Genomic DNA, 22,281 nt, shown 5'->3' with positions numbered 1-22,281 from the left:
AGTAACAAAGACTGTTGAAAAGTTTAATTTGGCGGCCGACAGTGGCATCATACCACCGAAATAAGTATGTACATTGGTTTCGGTTAGCGCAGGGAAGCTGTCTACCAAATTTTGTGAAGATGGGGCCATAAATAAGAAAGTTCAACATGGCGTACGTTGTCGACCGTTATGACCGTTAAGCGTAGAATTTCGAAACGAAACCTGCTTAACCTTTGTAAGTAAGCGATAAGGAATGAGCCTGCCAAATTTTAGCCTTCTACCTACACGGGAAGTTGGAGAATTAGCGACGTTGGAAAGTTCAACATGGCGGCTGACAGTGGCGTCATACCACCAAAATAAGTACGTACATCGGTTTTGGTTAGCACAGGGAAGCCACCTACCAAATTTCGTGAAGATGGGGTCAGCCTTCTACCTACACGGGAAGTTGGAGAATTAGTGACGTTGGAAAGTTCAATATGGCGGCCGACAGTGGCGTCATACTATCGAAATAAGTATGTACATTGGTTTTGGTTAGCGCAGGTTACACTGTACCGGAAATGCCTGTTAAACATCTTAGATTCATGAGTAGCGATTTGGGTGGTGAGATGTCTATCGAGGTGATCACTGTAATATTTATATGTCATTGAAATGTATTATTATCAGGAATGGTTTAGGCACCTATGTCATCAGGAAGGCACCAGAAAAAGGGACCTTAAGGTTACTATTATAGAAGTTAATTTAGAGCACAGATGCCGTGAATGACGAGCTGTAATAGATAAAGTTCCCCTGCATACTTTAAAAGAAAGTCTTGCCACAATTTCATTTTTCACAATTTGTGAAAACAAGACATGGTGTCAGAATAGAGGACAGTGATGGATTTTGTTGGAGTTCCCACGCCACGAATTGACTGAGATTCTCTTAGCCTGCCGGGAGAATGAAAAAAGTTCCAACAGCACGTGGAGCTGATGTTTTCAGGCCCGCTAAAAGGCAAAGACGAGAGTGAGAAATGCAGCTACCTGCTCCTATGGACTGGGGAAAAAGGAAAATACATTTTTAACACATTGACTCTCACCCAGGAGGAAGCCAAGGTACTGAAAACTTATTATGACCGCTTTGAGGCGTTTGTCATGCCTAAGACGAATATGATATTTGCGAGATACAAGTTTAATAAGAAGACACAGGGTATAAATAAGACTTTTGATCACTTTGTAACAGAGTTAAAATTGCTGGTGAAGGACTGTGCTTATGCAAACGAAGATGAGAAGGTCGGGGATAGAATAGTGTTTGGTATATTCATAAGTGCAGCTACTGCGGAAACAAAGCACACGGTGGAAAAAGTCAATGTCCAGCTAAAGGAAGACAGTGTAAAAAATGTGGTAAATTGAACCACTTCGCTAAAGTTTACAGGACTGGGAAAGGTAAACCTGTGCATGCAGTGTGTGGTCTCAGATAAAGAGGAAGACGATCTGTTTACTGATGCAGTAAGAAAGGAACAACCCTCTGAAGCTGAACAAGCCTTTGTTGACATATCAATAGGAAAGCAAGGTGTAAAGCTTAAGTTTAAATTAAGTTCATAGACACGCTGCTGCTAAATATTCACAGGGAGATCCACAACTTAATATTAGGAATGCCTGTTAAACATCTTAGATTCACGAGTACCGATTTGGATAGTGAACACTTCGATGAATGAAATCTGTTATCTTTACAATGGTTGACAAACACGGAATATAACTTGAACACAACATATCCTCCAAATACGAACCTGATTGAAAGAAATAATGATAATCAAATCTTTGATGACAGCAACACTCATAACAGTCACAAAACAGTTATATTGACAATCATGTTACGTTATTTTTAAAATGTTTCTTTTCTTTTTCATAACTTCTTTAACACACTACTTCTCCGCTGCGAAGCGCGGGTATTTTGCTATTTCACACATACAGATACAGACCGAGGCAGTGATAGATAAGAGAAAAGAAAGATAACAAAACAACTACTTTAAAAATGATATACAATAGATTAGTTTAATGAACAGTTGTATTTATTTACAAAACAAAATATCGTATTAACAAAATTAATTAATTCATATAATATTGTAACAAACTTTTCTAAGTCCTCATTCCGCAACAAACGGTGCCCTGTCTTATACTCAGTTATCTGGGTTAAAAATTTGGAGCACACCTCCAAACCAATAAGTTTATCTCTACCATTTTATCTTCTGCCACTCACATTCTGTCTTTCTCTATACCTCAAACACTCCTGTTTATTGTCCTGACTCCCTAGTCAAAACTTCCTTTTGCCACACCTTACTTTTTCTCATTAATTCTTCTATCTGCTCCTTACAGAACAGAAGCCCTTCACCCAGTTCCATCACTTACACAGTATTCCACACTTCCTGCTACCCCATAGCACATCACAATTTATCACAGTTCTTTTTAACAAAACATAACAGAACTTAAAAAGAAAATTACAATAGAAAAGAAAATGAACATTAATATATTAACATTAATACAGAATAACATTACCATCCATGTTGTCCATTTTCAACATGTTTTTCAATTTTGTCGGCATCATGCTTTATATAGTCCACTGTTGTTCTTTCTCCTCCATGACTTGAAACAATACTTGAAGCACTTTAGGTGTTTCCTAAATGTTTAATGCTTTCATTTTTTTTGTGACAATTCAAATACCACACGCTTACGTTTATCAGCCAAAACAATGTATGGTAGATTAATTATAACAGAAGAGAAAAGCTACGAAATGCTATTAAAATTGATCGTATATATCTGACAGCATGATTTCAAAATGTAGCATGACATGTGGTGCTGGGGAAAATCACTTCATGGTAGGACAAGGGAGAGTTTATCCAATGTGCATAGATCGCAACGTCCCTGTTGTGGTGTGAAATTTTTCAAATAAGTGGATAAATATTTTGTATGTCTTTATTTGTAACTTAGACAAATCTCTCTTACCAAATGATGAAAGAGCACCTCACACCATGAACTGAAAAGGACAACACAATGAAAAGCACAGCTCGGCAGACATATTGAGACAGGTATGTGGCCTGTTCTGGAGAAAGCTGACTAAAAATGAGGACTTAACTTGAGACATTTTAAGTAACTAACTAGTCTGTGTGCCACCTGAAACTACACATAACCATTTATCTGGTTGTATGGTTGCCAATATTCAAAATGTACTTTGCATATTGTTATTACTCCTTACTGGTGGAGGGGTTTGCGTGTCCCAATGATCCTAGGAGCTATGTTGTCCGGGGCTTTATGCCCCTGGTAGAACCACCAAGGCAAACTGGTCCTAGGTGAGGGATGAGACAAAGAGCGGTTCAATAAACCTCCAATGAAAATAAAACTTGGACGCGTTTTCCCTTGCCCGACGCTGGTCACCGGGGCCCCCCTCTGGAGCCAGGCTTGGAGGTGGGGCTCGATGGCGAGCGCCTGGTGGCCGGGCCTGCACCCATGGGGCTCGGCCGGGCACAGCCGAAGAGGTAACGTGGGTCCTCCTCCCCATGGGCTCACCACCTATGGGAGGGGCCAAGGAGGTTGGGTGCAGTGTGAGTTGGGTGGTGGCCGAAGGCGGGGACCTTGGCGGTCTGATCCTCGGCTACAGAAACTGGCAATTGGGACGTGGAATGTCACCTCTCTATAGGGGAAGGAGCCTGAGCTAGTGCGCGAGGTCGAGAGGTTCGGCTAGATATAGTCGGACTCACCTCGACGCACAGCTTGGACTCTGGAACCAATCTCCTTGAGAGGGGCTGGACTCTCTACCACTCTGGAGTTGCCCCCGGTGAGAGGCGCCGAGCAGGTGTGGACATACTTATTGCCCCGACTGGAGCCTGTGCATTGGGGTTTACCCGGTGGGCGAGAGGGTGGCCTCCCTCCGCCTTCGGGTGGGGAAGGGTCCTGACTGTTGTTTGTGCGTATGCACCAACAGCAGTTTGGAGTATCCACCCTTTTGGAGTCTCTGGAGGGTTGCTAGAGGGCATACCTTCTGGGGATTCCCTCGTTTTGCTGGGAGACTTCAATGCTCACGGGCAATGACAGTGAGACCTGGAAGGGCGTGATTGGGAGGAATGGCCCCGATCTGAACCCGGCGGTGTTTTGTTATTGGACTTCTGTGCTCATCACGGATTGTCCATAACGAACACCATGTTCAAGCATAAGGGTGTTCATATGTGCACTTGGCACCAGGACACCCTAGGCCTCAGGTCGATGATCGACTTTGTGGTGTGTCGCCGGACTTGCGCCATATGTCTTGGACACTTTCGGGTGAAGAGAGGGGCGGAGCTGTCAACTGATCACCACCTGGTGGTGAGTTGGCTTCATGGTGGGGAAGATGCGGTCAGACCTGGTAGGCCCAAGCGTGTTGTGAGGGTCTGCTGGGAGCGGCTGGCAGAGTCCCCTGTCAGAAGTAGCTTCAACTCCCACCTCCGGCAGAACTTCAACCCGTCCCGAGGGAGGTGGGGACATTGAGTCGAATGGGCCATGTTCCGTGCCTCTATTGTTGAGGCGGCTGACGGAGCTGTGGCCGCAAGGTGGTCGGTGCCTGTCGTGGCGGCAATCCCGAACCCGTTGGTGGACACCGGCGTGAGGGATGCCGTCAAGCTGAAGAAGGAGTCCTATAGGACTTTTTTGTCCTGTGGGTCTCTGGAGGCAGCTGATAGGTACCGGCAGGCCAAGCGGAACGGCTTCGTTGTTGCTGAGGCAAAACTTCGGGCATGGGAGGAGTTTGGAGAGGCCATGGAGAGCGACTTTGGACGGCTTCGAGGAGATTCTGGTCCACCGTCCGGCGTCTCAGGAGGGAAGCAGTGCAGTGTCAACACCGTATATGGTGGGGATGGTGCGCTGCTGACCTCGACTTCGGGCGTTAGGGTCGGTGGGAGGAGTACTTGAAGACCTCCTCAATCCCACTAACATGCCTTCCAATGAGGAAGCAGAGCCTGGGGACTCTGAGGTGGGCTCACCTGAGGTGGTCAAAAACTCCTTGGTGGCAGGGCCCGGGGTGGATGAGATCGCCCGAGTTCCTTAAGGCTCTGGATGTTGTAGGACTGTCTTGGTTGACACGTCTCTGCAACATCGCATGGACATCGGGACAGTGCCTCTGGATTGGCAGACGGGGTGGTGGTCCCCTCTTTAAAAGGGGACGGAGGGTGTGTTCCAACTATAGAGGGATCACACTCCTCAGCCTCCCTGGAAAAGTCTATTCGGGGTTCTGGAGAGGAGGGTCCGTCGGATAGTGAACCTCGGATTCAGGAGGAACAGTGTGGTTTTAGTCCTGGTCGCGAACAGTGGACCAGCTCTTCACCCTTAGCAGAGTCCTGGAGGGTGCATGGGAGTTTGCCCGACCGGTCTACATGTGTTTTGTGGACTTGGAAAAGGCATTCGACCGTGTCCCTCGGGGAATCCTGTGGGGGTGCTCGGGAGTATGGGGTACCGGACCCCTGATAAGAGCTGTTCGGTCTCTGTACAACCGGTGTCAGAGCTTGGTCCGCATTGCGGCAGTAAGTCAGCCCGTTTCCAGTGAGAGTTGGACTCCGCCAGGGCTGCCCTTTGTCACCATTCTGTTCATAACTTTTATGGACAGAATTTCTAGGCGCAGCCAGGGTGTTGAAGGGGTCGGTTTGGTGGACTCAGGATTGGGTCACTGCTTTTGCAGATGATGTTGTCCTGTTTGCTTCATCAGGCCGTGATCTTCAGCTCTCTCTGGATCGGTTCAGCTGAGTGTGAAGCGGCTGGGATGAGAATCAGCACCTCCAAATCCGAGCATGGTCCTCAGCCGGAAAAGGGTGGAGTGCCCTCTCAGGGTTGGGGAGAGATCCTGCCCCAAGTGGAGGAGTTCAAGTATCTCGGGGTCTTGTTCACGAGTGAGGGAAGAATGGAGCGTGAGATCGACAGGCGGATCGGTGCGGCATCCGCAGTGATGCGGGCTCTGCATCGGTCTGTCGTGGTGAAAAAGGAGCTGAGCCGTAAGGCAAAGCTGTCAATTTACCAGTCGATCTACGCTCCTACCCTCACCTATGGTCATGAGCTATGGGTAGTGACCGAAAGAACGAGATCGCGAATACAAGCGGCTGAAATGAGTTTCCTCCGCAGGGTGTCTGGGCTTTCCTTTAAAGATAGGGTGAGAAGCTCAGTCATCCGGGAGGGGCTCAGAGTAGAGCCGCTGCTCCTCCGCATCGAGAGGAGTCAGATGAGGTGGCTCGGGCATCTGATCAGGATGCCTCCTGGACGCCTCCCTGGTGAGGTGTTCCGGCACGTCCAACGGGAGGAGGCCCGGGGAAGACCCAGGACACGCTGGAGGGACTATGTCTCCGGCTGGCCTGGGAACGCATTGGGATTCTCCGGAAGAGCTGGATGAAGTGGACGGGGAGAGGGAAGTCTGGGCCTCTCTGCTTAAGCTGCTGCCCCCGCGACCCGACCTCGGATAAGCGGAAGAGGATGGATGGATATTGTTATTACTTATGAATATTATCAATAACACATTATTTAAATAGTAACTTAACTCCTGCTTGTCTTTTACTGCACAAAATTGCCTCAGGTAATAAATGTAAAAGGGAAGGTGGGGCTGCGGTGGGCTGGCACCCTGCCCGGGGTTTGTTTCCTGATGCACCCTGTGTTGTCTGGGATTGGCTCCAGCAGACCCCCATGACCCTGTAGTTAGGATTTAGCGGGTTGGATAATGGATGGATGGATGTGATGGTAGGGAGAAGTTATATGGTACAATACCTTATAAACAGTGGTAAGTCTGTGAGATCTGAGTCATTCTGACAAAGGCTACATATTAATAACACAAAAGGGGAGAAGAGTAATATACTGTATTACTCTACCAAAACAAAAGAGTACCTCACGGCAGATATAGTTAACAGAGACTGACGGTTAATTGAGTGCTGGGATGCCCGAAGGACAGGGAAAGACAATTAATGCAGGCACAGTCTACCACAAAACCCTCCCTGGGTTATGATATCACCATGGATTCCCACAGGGCACATTGGGAACTGGAATTCATTGGCTCAGCCTTGTTGGCTTCTGTGGGAGTCACCAGTGGGCATTAAGTGGACTACTGAGCCCTGCTTTATCGGGCTCCAACCTCACCAGGAAGTACTCCCAAGCTGCAGTCTTGGGAAACAGGAAGTATTTCCGGGTTTTGTAGAAGAGCCGCTGTTGGCCTCAACTCAGAGAGCCTAAGCTGGGAGAAGGAGGAGGAAACTTGCTGAGAGGAGCAGAGGAAGAAACGACAGAGTTACATAAAAACAGGGCTGTATATATTTTATATATACAGTATCTTAGAAAAGTGAGTACCCCCCTCACATTTTTGTAAATATTTTATTATATCTTTTCATGGGACAACACTGAATATATGAAACTTTGATACAATGTAAAGTATTCAGTGTACAGCTTGTATAACAGTGTAAATTTGCTGTCCCCTCAAAATAAATCAACACACAGCCATTAATGTCTAAACCGCTGGCACCAAAAGTGAGTAAACCCCTAAGTGAAAAATGTCCAAATTGTGCCCAATTAGCCATTTTCCCTCCCCAGTGTCATGTGACTCATTAGTGTTACAAGGTCTCAGGTGTGAATGGGTAGCCGGTGTGTTAAATTTGGTGTTAATCGCTCTCACACTCTCTCATACTGGTCACTGGAAGTTCAAAATGGCACCTCATGGCAAAGAACTCTCTGAGGATCTGAAAAAAAAGAATTGTTGCTCTACGTAAAGATAGCCTAGGCTATAAGATGATTGCCAACACCCTGAATCTGAGCTGCAGCACGGTGGCCAAGACCATACAGCGGCAGGTTCCACTCAGAACAGGCTTCGCCATGGCCGACCAAAGAAGTTGAGTGCACATGCTCAATGTCATATCCAGAGGTTGTCTTTTGAAAATAGAAATATGAGTGCTGCCAGCATTGCTGCAGAAGTTGAAGTGGTGGGGGGTCAGCCTGTCAGTGCTCACACCATACGCTGCATCACATTGGTCTGCATGGCTATAGTCCCATAAGGATGCCTCTTCTAAAGATGATGCACAAGAAAGCCTGCAGTTTGCTGAAGACAAGCAGACTAAGGACATGGATTACTGGAATCATGTCCTGTGGTCTGATGAGACCAAGATAAACTTATTTGGTTCAGATGGCATCAAGCGTGTGTGGCAGCAACCAGGTTAGTAGTGCAGTAAAGCATGGTGGTGGGAGTGTGATGGTTTGGGCCTGCATGAGTGCAGCCGGCACTGGGCAGCTACAGTTCATTGAGGGAACCATGAATGCCAACGTGTACTGTGACATACCGAAGCAGAAACTGGGCCGCAGGGCAGTATTCCAACATGATAACGACCCCAAACACACCTCCAAGACGACCACTGCCTTGCTAAAGAAACTGAGGGTAAAGGTGCTGGACTGGCCAAGCATGTCTCCAGACCTAAACCCTATTGAGCATCTGTAGGGCGTCCGCAAACAGAAGGTGGAGGAGCACAAGGTTTCTAACATCCACCAACTCCGTGATATAGACGAGTGGAAGAGGATTCCAGTAGCAACCTGTGAAACACTAGTGAACTCCATGCTAAAGAGAGTTAAGGCAGTGCTGGAAAATAATGGTGGCCACACAAAATATTGACACTTTGGGGGCAATTTTGACATTTTTTGTTAATTTCCCCCTTGAGTTAATAAAGTATCTATATACCTATCTTTTTCACTTAGGGGTGTACTCACTTTTGTTGTCAGCGGTTTAGTCATTAATGGCTGTGTGTTGAGTTATTTTGAGGGGACAGCAAATTTACACTCTTATACAAGCTACAGTATACACTACAGTAACTACATTGTATCAAAGTGTCATATTTTCAGTGTTGTCCCATGAAAAGATGTGAGGGGTGTACTCACTTTGTGACTTTGTGTGAGATATATATATATATATATATATATATATATATATATATATATATATATATATATATATATATATACACACACACACACACACACACACACACACACACAGTATCACACTTTTGCATTCATTGGATAGAACTTCGGACATGACAGTACACACAGGTGCATACACCTGACAAGCCCATATAAGGACAAAACACGTATTGTGTACTTTTGGTATTATTATGCAGGTACTGTATTGCATATCTATGATCTGCTTCTCGCAACGGAGAGGACATGGTGGATGTTTGCTGACTGGCCAACCAACCACAATCGTTACTTGGTAGGTAAGCACCCAAAATAAAACACAAAAACTGTATATAAGTATATGCATAGCAGTACCATTAGTATTAACGCAATTTTGATTCACCCTGTATATATACACCCCCATACACACACAGAGAGAGAAAGAGAAAAATAGATACACACATACAGCAGCAGACATACAGTAAAATATGATCAGCAGCAATTTACAGGCAAATAACTTATGAATTTGAAATTTTGACAGTGGCCATATTCAACACATTTATCAGAGAACAAAATACTACTTCTTATCTATGTTTTATAATATATTTCTGAACAAATTCATACAAATTAAGCTTTGCTCTTCCTTTGAAAAGAACAGTTTCACTCAAGTAATAGTTAAGACAATCACTTTAAGTTAGCTTTAATTTCTTACTCACCTTTTTCATCTGGGTACATCTGCAAAGTATGTAGAATGGTGTCTATTGCCCCCTGCTGAGACATTAGCTCCAGTGCTCCAGAACAATCAACTAATGAACAAAGAACACGCAACCCACAGTCCTGAATGACTGGGCTCCCAATAAACTAAAAAGAAAAAGAGAAATATCTTTGATGCATGTGCAATTATAGCATAATTGTGGTTTTTCTATATGAAATTCTAAATGTTTAAACAGACTTACACTTTTGATATATCAGGACAAACACTACCTAATATCAAACTACATATACATGTATAATGCCATATGAGTTCCTTAAAAGGTTCCACTGGATACTTGCTAATTTAACATATAAACAAGGGTTTTAATATTAAATTAACAGTAATGTAACAGAATAAAAAGTACTCAATAACAGAAATCCTTAAATTGTATTTTTGGAGGACTTACCAAAATGCTTCAACTATGGGCTTAATTACATTAACAATGTTGCTGTCACTCTAACCACAAAGGTACAATACACACAGCACATATCAACAATGTCAATAATAAAGAACTCTAGCTCTAAGCAGCAAAGATCAATGGCCAGTTCTCCACAAAGAAACATGTTCTCGGTCCATTTAAGAAGTATTATATTCACTTTTCTTGACCAACTACAAAAGAAACTTAGAGGAAGTATGTAATGGAGAATTGGAATTATAAATAATCACTAATTACTATTAGCTGCTGTCCTTTATGGCCATTCTTCAAAAACTGAACGTATGTCTTTTAGGCAATAAAAATTTGAGAAAAATACAGTCCAAACACACTTATGAAATCCAACCATATCCCTCATTGTCACTTCGGGTTTGAAGGATTTTTCATTCAATTTCTGTTTTCAATATTTTAGCATTGGTGAGATCTTCATTTTAGAAAAATTAATTAAATAATACCATCCAGGCACAAGGTTGGAACTTCCCATGGAAAGGAATCCAGTCCATTACAGTATTACAGTGCACACACATGCAGAAACCCACACTCACTTGTGGGTGCGTGAAGTCACAACAACCGTTGTTTCCCCCTTTTGAACAAAATGACAATGTTGACCTCATCAACAAGCCAAACACTATCAATTATGATCACTAAGATTAAAATGAGCTGGTGTGGTCAACAGATAAATCACTAGGCTGAACAGACAAAAAAAAGAAGAAACAAAGTAGTTTCTGTACTGAAGTCGTCATGGGAGCAAACTGTCAACTTCCTCTATGCTAAAGAAAGGAAAATAACTAGGAGGCCAGAAGAGAACAGCAAGAGTCCTGAGACAGGAAAGAGACTAGAAATCCTTGAAGTCAGAAAACTAAACAAAGCTAAAATCAAGGCAAACAAGCAAAACAAAGGTCTTTTAACTAGCTTGTTCTTCATTGAGGACATGCAGGTGGTAGGTGTAAGGTCGGGGTTATACTTCACGTGACGCGACGCATGTTGCAGCGGACGCTCCTGCTACGCAAGCCTTGTACTGTTTATACTTGCGCATGTACTTTACATAAATCTGGAGAAATCCACCAGGTGGCACTGCAAGATATTATCATGATGAGAACATGTTTGGCTTCTCTGTGTTGTGAATTGCCTAGAACACCCATTAAATTCAGATGACACCTTACCGCAATATCTCTGAAAATTATGCTTATTGATTAAATCCATCAATCCAGGGATGTGTCCATTTCAGCAAGCATTGGGAACAAGTGAGAAACAATCCTTGGATGAGGCCTTAGCTCATCGCAAGGTGAATACAAGCACACACATACACTAGCATCATTTTAGCGGCACCAAATCCCCAAATCTGCATATCTTCGGAAGGAAACTGGAGCACAGTGTGGAATCCAAGCAGGGAATACCAGCGACATGACTCCCTGCGATACAGCAGTGCTACCGCTCCGCCACTGTGTCACCCCCATATGTGTAATTATTAACAGTATTTATTATTTAAATGAAATTAACGATTTACCTGTAAAAACATGCACACTTTAATGCATTACATCATGAAAGTGATATCAAGTACAAATCTAAAGATTCTAAAATGGCAGAGAGTTGGAATATCATACATTTAATGTGTTCTGTGTGGTAATCTATTGCTGCTTGCCGTAGCGATTAAAAACTGGGATGACGTTTACGATGGTCTGCTTTAATGATAAACTATGAGGTTAAAGTGGACATTTCGAGATTAAAGCCGAAATATCCATTTTAATCACAAAATACACGTTTTCACCAAGTCCTTAATGTTTTGTCTCAGTGGCTAAAATACAGCGCTGTACATTATATTGTTGTTGTGAAGTTGCAAAAAAAAAAAAGAAAAAAAAAACAAGGCACAGAAGACGGCATGTAAGACTTTTAAAATGTATCGTGTCATTACGTTCGAAAATATGCGACGCTTGAATATAAAAGCACCATGAATACATCTGTATATCTGCATTTTGCTTCACCACGTTGAACCATTCATCAAACATCGAAGCGCGCACTCCAAACTCGTAGGATCCGCAAAGTTTTCTGTCACATGTAGATAGTAAACAGAGACTCTGACGTCACATTCCAACTTTTAGAACACTGCGCCCCCCTGACTTTTTGCTGGTACTGCAACTCGCACACGTGTTGCATTAATTTCTGAGGACCTGCTCAGAGGATGCATCAAATGAACGCTAAGAACACGTGGCAGCCATGATGCAGGTGCGTACACGTTCTGAGCGTGAAGCATAAACGAGCCCTAACACACCAAGATGCAGAAGACAGGACAATATGGAAGAAGATGATCTGCTGTGGCAAACCCTAACAGGAGCAGCCGAAAGAAGAAGAAGTTCTTGTTCTTCACTGCCCCTAACTAAAATCCTAAAAACATTTGGTTTTTAAAACAATGATATTTCAGTATACAGAGGAGAGTAAAAGGGTGCCATAATCCTTTATAGATGGGTAATGATAACTCAGTATGGCGTATCCACCATGGTAAGTAACCAGCAACAATAACAGCAATAGTAACCAACATGGCCAGCACCATGCAGCACACATTGTGAATTTTTGATTTTCACTTCCAGGGCAAAAAATCAAGAATGGAATTAATGGATTATAACGTGTTGGTGCCCTTTATACCTACATTCATGCACTTGGGGTCCCATATTGTGAGTATGCATGACATGACAAGGGCACACTGTAATGACTTAAGAAAAGAAATAGTTTGATACAAGAGACAGCACAAGCCAGAAAAAACATTCAGTGTTAACACTAGAATTACCAAAGCCTATGAAAAAACTTGTAAAATCGTCCCATCTTAAATCCCTTCGCACCTCTTTGCCAGCATCTTTTGTCTTGTAAATATGTCGATAAGCAGCAAGCAGTTTTCTCAGCTCAAGTCTGTTTACCTGTGTGTCAGTTGCTTAGAGTTGTATAGAGTAAATACTATATCATTATTTGGAACACATGCATTTTATGTGTGTTCCGTGTCTACAACAATCTATGTAAGCACATTGTTAAAACAGAAACGTTTTTAATGTTTTAGTAATAATTGACAAAATGTAGACATGAAGCGTATAATGTGTGAAGACTTAAGTCTAAATATCAAATAAACACTTTCACAAAAGGTACATGTATAACAAAATAAGTGCGCTTTTATTCAAGAATATAACTGCAGAAAAAGAACCCGTGTTAGGATGCGACATTGACGCGTCTTTAATATGACTGCTTTGGTGGTGCAACGGTAACAACTGCTGACTGGTAATCAAAAGGTCATGAGTTCGAGCTTGGACAAATCCATTTTGAGAAGTGAGCTACTCTTATTCTTATTATTTTACAATAAAACATACATTTGATTTGAGTCTGCAACAGCCGGTGTAAATTTATGGTACAGTGGAACCTCGGTTCACAAAAGTCTCGGTTCATGTACAACTCGGTTCACGACCAAAAAGTTTGCCAAACTTTTGCCTCGGTTCACAACCACACACACGGTATACGAACAAGCCAGTTTCCCTTTCGGTTTGTACATGTTCAGTCTCTCCCTGTGCAGCGAGCGAGCAAGAGAAAGAGAGAGACAGAAATAGAGCTAGCCAAGTGCCTGCTGGGGAGGGGGAGCGGGAGATTCCTGCAGTGTTTGCCTGCCTATCTGCCTGCCTGTGCGGGGGTGGTGGAGTTGGGGGGAGGGGATGGTTTGGGTGCACGTACTGCCTGCCTTCTGCATAGGGGGAGGGGGGGTACAGGTGAGACTCTCTCTCTGAGAAGCAGGCAGTACATGCACAGGAACCATCCCCCCAACTCCACCCCCCCGCACAGGCAGGCTGAGAGAGAAAGAGAGAGAGAGCGAGCAAGCCGCGTGCCTGCCTGGCTTTTTCATTTAACCTGTTCATTGTTCTCAGTCAGACGTTCACTCTCTTTGTGCTCTACAGTATTCCGTGTGCTTTTGCAGTTAACTATGGCTTCTAAACAAGTGAAGAGTGGTGAGAAGAAAGTTTTGAAGAAAATTGAAATCGAAGTAAAGAAAGAAATTACAAGAGGTGGAAAAACTCTTTACCAGTTTACTCATTTACCAATTTGAGAACCCTTGTGCTTTCAAGCAGCATAATGTAAACAAAGCCAGACTGCCAGTAATGTGGAGGGCAAACATGAAGGGTTGGGTCACAAGAACCTTCTTTTTGGAATGGCTGCATGAGGCTTTCGCTCCCACCAGCTAAACAGCTAAAAACACCAGAAACCCAAGAAATCACAAGAGAGAAAACCCCTGAAGAAAAACACTTAATGCCAGAACTCAACTCATGCAAGGTTAGTTTTCTTGATGGTTTTTGTATTACGGATTTTTCAAAAGTTAATTTTTCAGTTCGTAGCTTGAATTGTTGCACTCTTACTTTTCTCTTTTTTCAAATGTTCGCTTTTTTCCCTGTGCTTAAAACTCATTCAAGTGTTTACAGATGGAGTTGTTCATAGCGCGATTAGTTGCAATGTTACTTTTCTCTTTTTTCAAATGTTCCTTTTTTTCCGCTGTGCTTAAAACTCATTTTATAAAAAGTGTTTACAGCGATCGGATTGTAAGGTTAAAATAGCGTGATCTTGTTACTTTTTTGGTTGCTTGTAGTTGGTTTTTAAATATACTTCGGATTTGTTCTAATGTTACTTTTTTGTTCCGCTGTGCTTAAAACTCATTTTAAAAAAAGTGTTTACAGCGATCGGGCTTTAAGGTTAATATTGTGATCTCCTGAAATCTTACTTTTTTGGATGCTTGTGATTGGTTTTTAAATACATGTCAGATTTCTTCTAATGTTCCTTTTTTTTTTTCTCTGTGCTTAAAACTCATTATAAAAAAAGTGCTGCATATGCTGCTGACAGTTGGCATATGCTGCTGACAGTTGGTGTGTGTGTGTGTGCTACAGAGAGAGAGAGAGAGTGCGAGCGAGGCAGCTCGTGTAGCTGAGCAGGGAGTCTGGGTGTTTAGTGTCAGTGTTATTCAATGTTTTTACATTAGTTTACTATTACACTGTGCATTCTATGGTGTAATTAACTATATTTGTGCTTAATCTTTACATATATTTACATATTTACATACAGTTCCTACGGTCTGGAACGGATTAATTGTATTTACATACAATCCTATGGGGGAAACTGCTTCAGTTCACGACCAACTCGGTTTACGACCAAAGTTCTGGAAGAAATTATGGTCGTGAACCGAGGTTCCACTGTACTTCTAAAGGTTAGCTTTGTTTATTTTTATTCAGTTTTATTCTCCCAGTCATGTTCACACCCCCCACCTGATCTGACACTGCTGTTTTCATATAAAGACACGCTATAGCAGGGGTGAAATTGGGTGATGATGAGGGTTCTACATTGGAGAAAGAATGCACGCCACACTTTTGCCGTCTCTGTACTTTGTATATGTACACGGGAAGCTCTGCAATCTGCTAGTGACTTTACACTGTAGGAAGATAAGTAAATAAATCAAGGTAAATAGGTAAATAACATTCGATCTGGCTTTTATATACAAAGTACAGCAGTGTCAGATCGAGGGTGGGGGTCATGAACGTGACTGGGAGAATAAAACTGAATAAAAAAAAACAAAGCTAACCTTTAGAAGTACCATAAATTTATACCAGCTGTTATAGACTCAAATCTTATGTATGTTTTTATTGTAAAATAGTAAGAATAAGAGCAGCTCACTTCTTAAAATGGAGTCACCTGGGATTGAACTCATGACCTTTTGATTACCAGTCAGCAGTTGTTACCACTGTGCCACCAAAGCAGTCATATTAAAGACTAGCAAAATACCCGCACTTCGCAGAGGAGAAGTAGTGTGTTAAAGAAGCAATGAAAAAGAAAAGGAAACATTTTGAAAATAACGTAACATGATTGTCAATGTAATTGTTTTGTCACTGTTTTGAGTGATGAGTGTTGTTGTCATATATAAACATATATATATATATCTATACATATACACATATATATACACACACACATATATACATACATATATATATCTACATATATGCACATACATATACATACATACACACATATATATACACACAAATACATATATATACAGAAATCCCTCCTCGATCGCGGGGGTTGCGTTCCAGACCCCCAGCGATAGGTGAAAATCCTCGAAGTAGAAACCATATGTTTGTATGGTTATTTTTGTATATTTTAAGCCCTTATAAACTCTCCCACACTGTTAACATTATTAGAGCCCTCTAGACATGAAATAACACCCTTTAGTCAAACGCGTTTAAACTGTGCTTCATTACAAGACAGAGATGGCAGTTCTTTCTCACAATTAAAAGAATGCAAACATATCTTATCTTCAAAGGAGCACCGTGAAGAGCAGATAATGTCAGAGAGAGCGCTAAGAAAAGCAAACAATCAAAAAATCAATACCTGCTTTTAAGTATACAGAAGCACCGGATAAAGCGGCATTTTGTAGAGGAGCGTCCTATCTTCTAGGCAAACAGCCCCCTCTGGTCACACCCCCTCCGTCAGGCAGAGAGAATGAGAGACAGAGAGAAGCAAACAAAACAAAGCGCCACGCTGGAAGCATGTCTTATAGCATTGAGGAGTTTTAGTTAATATGTAATACATGCTCTGATTGGGTAGCTTCTAAGCCATCCGCCAATAGCGTCCCTTGTATGAAATCAACTGGGCAATCAAACTGAGGAAGCATGTAACCTAAATTAAAAGACCCATTGTCCGCAGAAAGCGGCGAATCAGCGAAAAATCCGTGATATATATTTAGATGTGCTTACATTTAAAATCAGCGATAGAGTGAAACCGCGAAAGTCAAAGCGATATAGCGAGGGATTACTGTATATATATATACATACACACACACATATATAAACATATATATACATATACATACATATCTACATAAATACACACACAGCTATTTCGTATCAGTGCAATACGCTGCATGTTAAAACGGATAACTCCCGCTCTTACGTGCAAGTCTGTGTGGATATTATGAACTATCGTATTTGTTCAAGTTCTATTTAAATTTTAAATAGAAGGAATTTTTATTTAGTCGACAGAAATATCTTTGGTAGGAATGGTAAAAACAGACAGGAATATTATTCGTGAATAAATCAACTCAAACCTTAAACAACTTATAATATTTTGCTCTCCATAAAAATATATCCTGTCAAAATTATACAAATTCAAATATGAACATGCTGCATAACAAAACCTGGAAATATAAATAAAATGTGTTCCTTTCAGCAATAACAAATCAAATCATTCAGTTGTCTTTGCTCATATGTCATTTTAGAGCTGGACGCCTGGCATCTTTTTTTGGCAACAGGTTCGTTTATGTTTGGTGTGAGGTTCTGTGTTGTGGAGATTCTCAGGATGGATTGCAGGTGCTCATCAGTGAGGCGACTCCTGTGTGCTGTTTTGTTAGTCTTTATCACTGAGAAGAGCTTCTCACACAGATATGTGCTACCAAACATGCACAAGGTTCGAGCCGCATGTAGACGGACTTTTTTTGTTCTTCAAAGTCACCAAAGCGCCGTGCAAACTCAGTGCGCAGTGCGCTCAGTTTATCAGCAAAGTGCGTATTTGGGAACACCGTAGTGACGACTTGGTTTAGCATTACTTGGCAACAGGGAAAGTGGGGCAAGGTGCACTGGTGCATTTGTGTCTCCCATAAAAGCAGCTTCACTTGAAATCACTTTGTGATTGTGCACGGGTAAAACGTCCGCTGAAGTGTCAGATTCTTATTTAATTATTCTGCTTTCTGTATCTTCTGCATTGCATTCAGGTTACCCTAATGTTTTGTCTCATAGTGCCGTAATTACAGCCACATTAGCTCCACAAATGAGACACACGGGTTCAGTAAACATATACTCAGCCTCCCATCGGTTTTTAAAGGCTCTATTTTCAGAATCAACTTTTCTCTCCAGCATCGTGTGAGCTAGCTTCGCAATAACTTGCAGCATCATAAGCTAGACTTGATTAACGCAGTAAGTGTTCGGCAAGGCAGCTGAAGCGCTGCATTATGGGATCTGTAGTTTATTGTGTTACCAGCGCTTCATATACCCGGCCATTAATAACAATAATACAGTATATAAAATGATCTGCGGGCGGATATAATTACACGCCGGGCGGATGTGGCCCGTGGCCCTTGAGTTTGACACATATGGACTAAATAGAACTTGAAAAGATATATTTTTTCAAATGTGATCGCGCAATTCAGATAGAGTTGACGCGCACTACAGCCTGCATGCCTCAATAAGTCATCCTCCCCTCGCTCTTACTTTTTTACCGTTCATCTAATGAATACACTGAGTATGGCTTTACCAAAACAATCATTGATGGCGAATAAAGTATCCATTATTCGAGTATGTAGATCGGGATATATATATACATATATATATACCAGCGTATCGCAGCGGAAAAGTAGTGTGTTAAAAAGCTAGAAAAGAAAAGGGAACATTTTAAAAATAACGTAACATGACTGTCAATATACAGTATTTGTTTTGTGAGTGTTACTGAGTGTTGCTGTCATCAAGGATTTGATTATCATTATTTCTTTCAATCAGGTTCGTATTTGTAGGATGTGTTGTGTTCAAGTTACATTCCGTGTTTGTCAATCGTTGTAAAGATGACAGGTTTCTTTCATCGATTTGTTTCTTACTGCATCAATAAACAGCTCGTCTTCTTCTTTATCTGAGACCTGACACACTGCATGCACGGGTTTTTTTTACACTGTCTTCCTTTAGTGGGACATTGACTTTTTCCAACGTGTGCTTTGTTTCCGCAGTAGTTGGATTTATGAATATGCTTGTATGTATCAGACGCTTCATATTTTTTGCTGCCTTTTCAATTGTGTAATTGGTTTTGTTCAGCGGTCTTTGGAACTGTTGCTTTTTATCTGTGCACTGCGTCAGTTCACGTGAGCCGCTCGGTGTACATGCATCGAAGGTTCCCAGCTGTGCTGGTGCCATCTCGTGCTATGTCCATGGCTGTATTTAATGTTACCTTAGTCCTGGCACTTAAAACTTTCTCTCGCAGTTTCGCTGAGTTTGTGTCAAACACCACCCTGACCATCTCATCTTCCTCTCCATAAACACAGTCCTTCACCCGTGAATATTTAGTGGGAGTTTGCTATTGGATTGCCGCTGACGGACGGCCTTATATGGGCAGGCACTAAATTACGCCAGTGGCAGCCTGTCTATGAACTTAATTTAAAGTGTAGGTTTACGTCGTGCTTTGTTTCGAAGTAGCAGAACTCATGAATATGGTTGTATATGTCACTCGCTCGCTTCTTATTGTTTAGCTGCCTTCTCAATTATATAATGCATGTTTTCTTCAGCGCTTTTTGGAGGTCTTCCTGGTTTTCTATGTACTGCGTGATTACGTGGGAGGCGTGATGATGTCACACGAAACTCCGCCCCCACGGCGTTCAAGCTCATCTCCATTACAGTAAATGGAGAAAAACAGCTTCCAGTTATGACCATTACGCGTAGAATTTCGATATAAAACCTGCCCAACTTTTGTAAGGAAGCTGTAAGGAATGAACCTGCCAAATTTCAGCCTTCCACCCACACGGGAAGTTGGAGAATTAGTGATGAGTCAGTGAGTGAGTGAGTGAGTGAGTGAAGGCTTTGCCTTTTATTAGTATAGATGTGTTAATGTCCCATCCTAACATGGATTCTTTTTCTGCACTTATATTCTTGAATAAAAGTGTACTTGTTTTGCTATATTTGTGAAAGTGTTTATTTGATATTTTGACTTCAGGCTTCAATATGATACGCTTCATGTCTACATTTTAACAGTTATTACTAAAACACGAAAAACGTTTCTGTTTTAACGATGTGTGTACATAGATTGTTGTAGACACGGAACACACATGAAATGAATGTGTTCCAAATAATGATAATAGTATTTACTCTATACAACTCTAAACAACTGACATGCAGGTAAAAAGACTTGAGCTGAGAAAACTTTGTGCGGTGGGGGGGAGAGTGTGTTAGCATCCTGCTTGCTGCTTATCGACACATTTACAAGACAAAAGACGCTGACGGAGAGGTGCGAGAGGTGGGACGGATTTACAAGTTTTTTCTTAGATTTTGGTAATTCTAGTGTTAAGTAATTATTAAATATATTATGTCTTTGATATTGGTTAAATTAGTAGGCAAAATGTAGGATTGCACATTATTTGAAAAACAATCCCTCTGCTGTGATAGGAACCTTTACTGTGTTTGTCTCATTCTGTTACTTAGCAAAGAGCCACAACTACATTTACAGGCATGAATTAAAAAGTGTAGAGATTTCTACTGACAATCTTGAACAGAGAGTATCCATGTTTAAACAAAATGTGAATGTTTTAAGTTCAGCTCTGAAAAAAAGAAGGTAAAATGATTTCTGAATAGATCAACAGAGGTATAAGTTACAGGAAGAAAATAACAGAATTAGAGAAAAGGCCACAAAAACGAAAATGAGTATAAGTAAAGAATGCAAATCTACAGTAATGACCCAAATTTTGTCAAAAGTAATATGAACTGCAACAATCAACTGGAATGTACTGTTTTTGAAAAGCAAAAGTTTATGATAGCTCAAAACTGTATCTTAGTTTGCAATTAACCTTCTTAACTCTTTTAGTGTGGATGTCAACTTTTGTCGACAGGAGGGGTTGAGGGCGCATGTCGACTAAAGTCGACATCCAGGGATAGAGGGCGATAATCAGCTGTTAATGGCGACAAATCTCACTGTCACGTCACAGGCATTCCCTCTGTGCTTGGAGGAATGCTAGACTCATTGACTCGGCAACTAATCCTTGCGTGTGCGTGAGTTTCGAAATGTAAACAATGGCAAGATGGCATCGACATGTGACAAGGGAGCGAAGCGAGTGCAGAAAAGAAAACACTCGGCAGACAATGTTTTAGCATTAGCGTGGAGTCGAACTCTGATTTTTCAGAATCTGATTTTATTGACAGTGATCAGATCGAACAAGAGAGTGAGAAGCCGGCATCAGCTGATCAAACACCAGCCGATGCCGCGCCAGCGGATCTGCTGCCAGTTGACGCCTTCGCGCAGCCGATGCATCTACGGCAAGGTTCGCGTGGGATAAATACACAGACATTGATCCGTTGAGAGCCGATCTGGCTACTGGACTTCACAAGACGGCATTGCTTGATGTTGGACACGACAGATCACCAGCTGCTGTACTTCAGGCTGCTTTCTCCAGATGCTGCTTTTCAGCTACCGTCAGACGAGACAAACAGGTAGGCGGAGAAATTTTTTGAATCGCGGGCTGCGTTTGCATCGCTTTCTCGTTTTTCAAAGTGTAAACCCACAACAAAAGAGGAGATGAAGCGTGCTGTGGTATTACAAATAGAGATGGGACAGAACTGGTGATATAATGTTGGGAGCATTGGTCCAAACGTGCTTTGTTCCCTGGTGGCTTTGGACAGGTTATGCAGCATGGTGATAGGTACGTGCTGCTGCAAAGTTTTATTCACTTCTGTAATAAACAGAAGCAAATCCCATGAGGTGAGCCAGGCTATAATGCCATGCATAAAGTTCATAAAGTTTCAGAAGAGAAAGAGGTAACAATATGGTTTTCATGCGGGCAGAAAACTTGGTGGCAGTGGAATGGCACAATGGCAAAAGGGTGACTTGTCTCTCTACAGTACACACTAATAATACATGTGAGTGCAGCAACAGACAATTGAAAAGTAGGCAACAAAGCAACACGTATTGTAAGTAGTGCAATGTGGCAATGACTGAAATTGGCTGCTTTGAGTGATATCAGACTTTGCAGGACTTTGCTGTGTAAAATGTATGTGATATGTATGTGAAATAATAGAGTATGTAGGCTCATACAACATGCAAGACAGTAAAATTTGTCAAAAGTAAATATTTTTGTTGATTTGATATGTAAAACAATTGCTTTGTGTTCTTTTTTAAAAAATGTTAGTTTTTGGAAAAATATTCAGCCCTGGGAGATAAAAAGAAAAAAAAATTAGCCCTAAAAGAGTTAAGCATGAACTTAAAACTAAAGTACAGAACTGCAGCACTGAGTGAGTGAAGACTGAAGTCCAAATATCAAATAAACACTTTCACAAAAGGTACAAATATAATAAAACAAGTGCACTTTTATTGAAGAATATAACCGTAGAAAAAGAAATCGGGATAGAGTGTGACACTGACACAACTGCTTAGGTGGTGCACCAGTAAGAACTGCTGATTCG

At 41.9% G+C, this 22,281-nt stretch overlaps 1 protein-coding gene across 3 annotated transcripts in view; it reads right to left on the bottom strand.

Moving 5' to 3' along the window:
• Positions 1-22,281, bottom strand: part of lrrk2 (leucine-rich repeat kinase 2) — a 247,705-nt gene that overhangs the window by 153,046 nt on the left and 72,378 nt on the right. For all 3 annotated transcript variants that reach the window (XM_039761109.1, XM_039761110.1, XM_039761111.1), the window contains exon 15: positions 9,596-9,740. In XM_039761109.1, coding sequence (XP_039617043.1) covers positions 9,596-9,740 — 145 coding nt within the window. The remainder of the gene's footprint in view (positions 1-9,595; positions 9,741-22,281) is intronic.

The sequence above is a fragment of the Polypterus senegalus genome, chromosome 8 (genome assembly GCF_016835505.1).
Source record: "Polypterus senegalus isolate Bchr_013 chromosome 8, ASM1683550v1, whole genome shotgun sequence".
Classification (NCBI taxonomy): domain Eukaryota; kingdom Metazoa; phylum Chordata; class Cladistia; order Polypteriformes; family Polypteridae; genus Polypterus; species Polypterus senegalus.
This window is presented reverse-complemented; position numbering and strand designations above follow the sequence as displayed.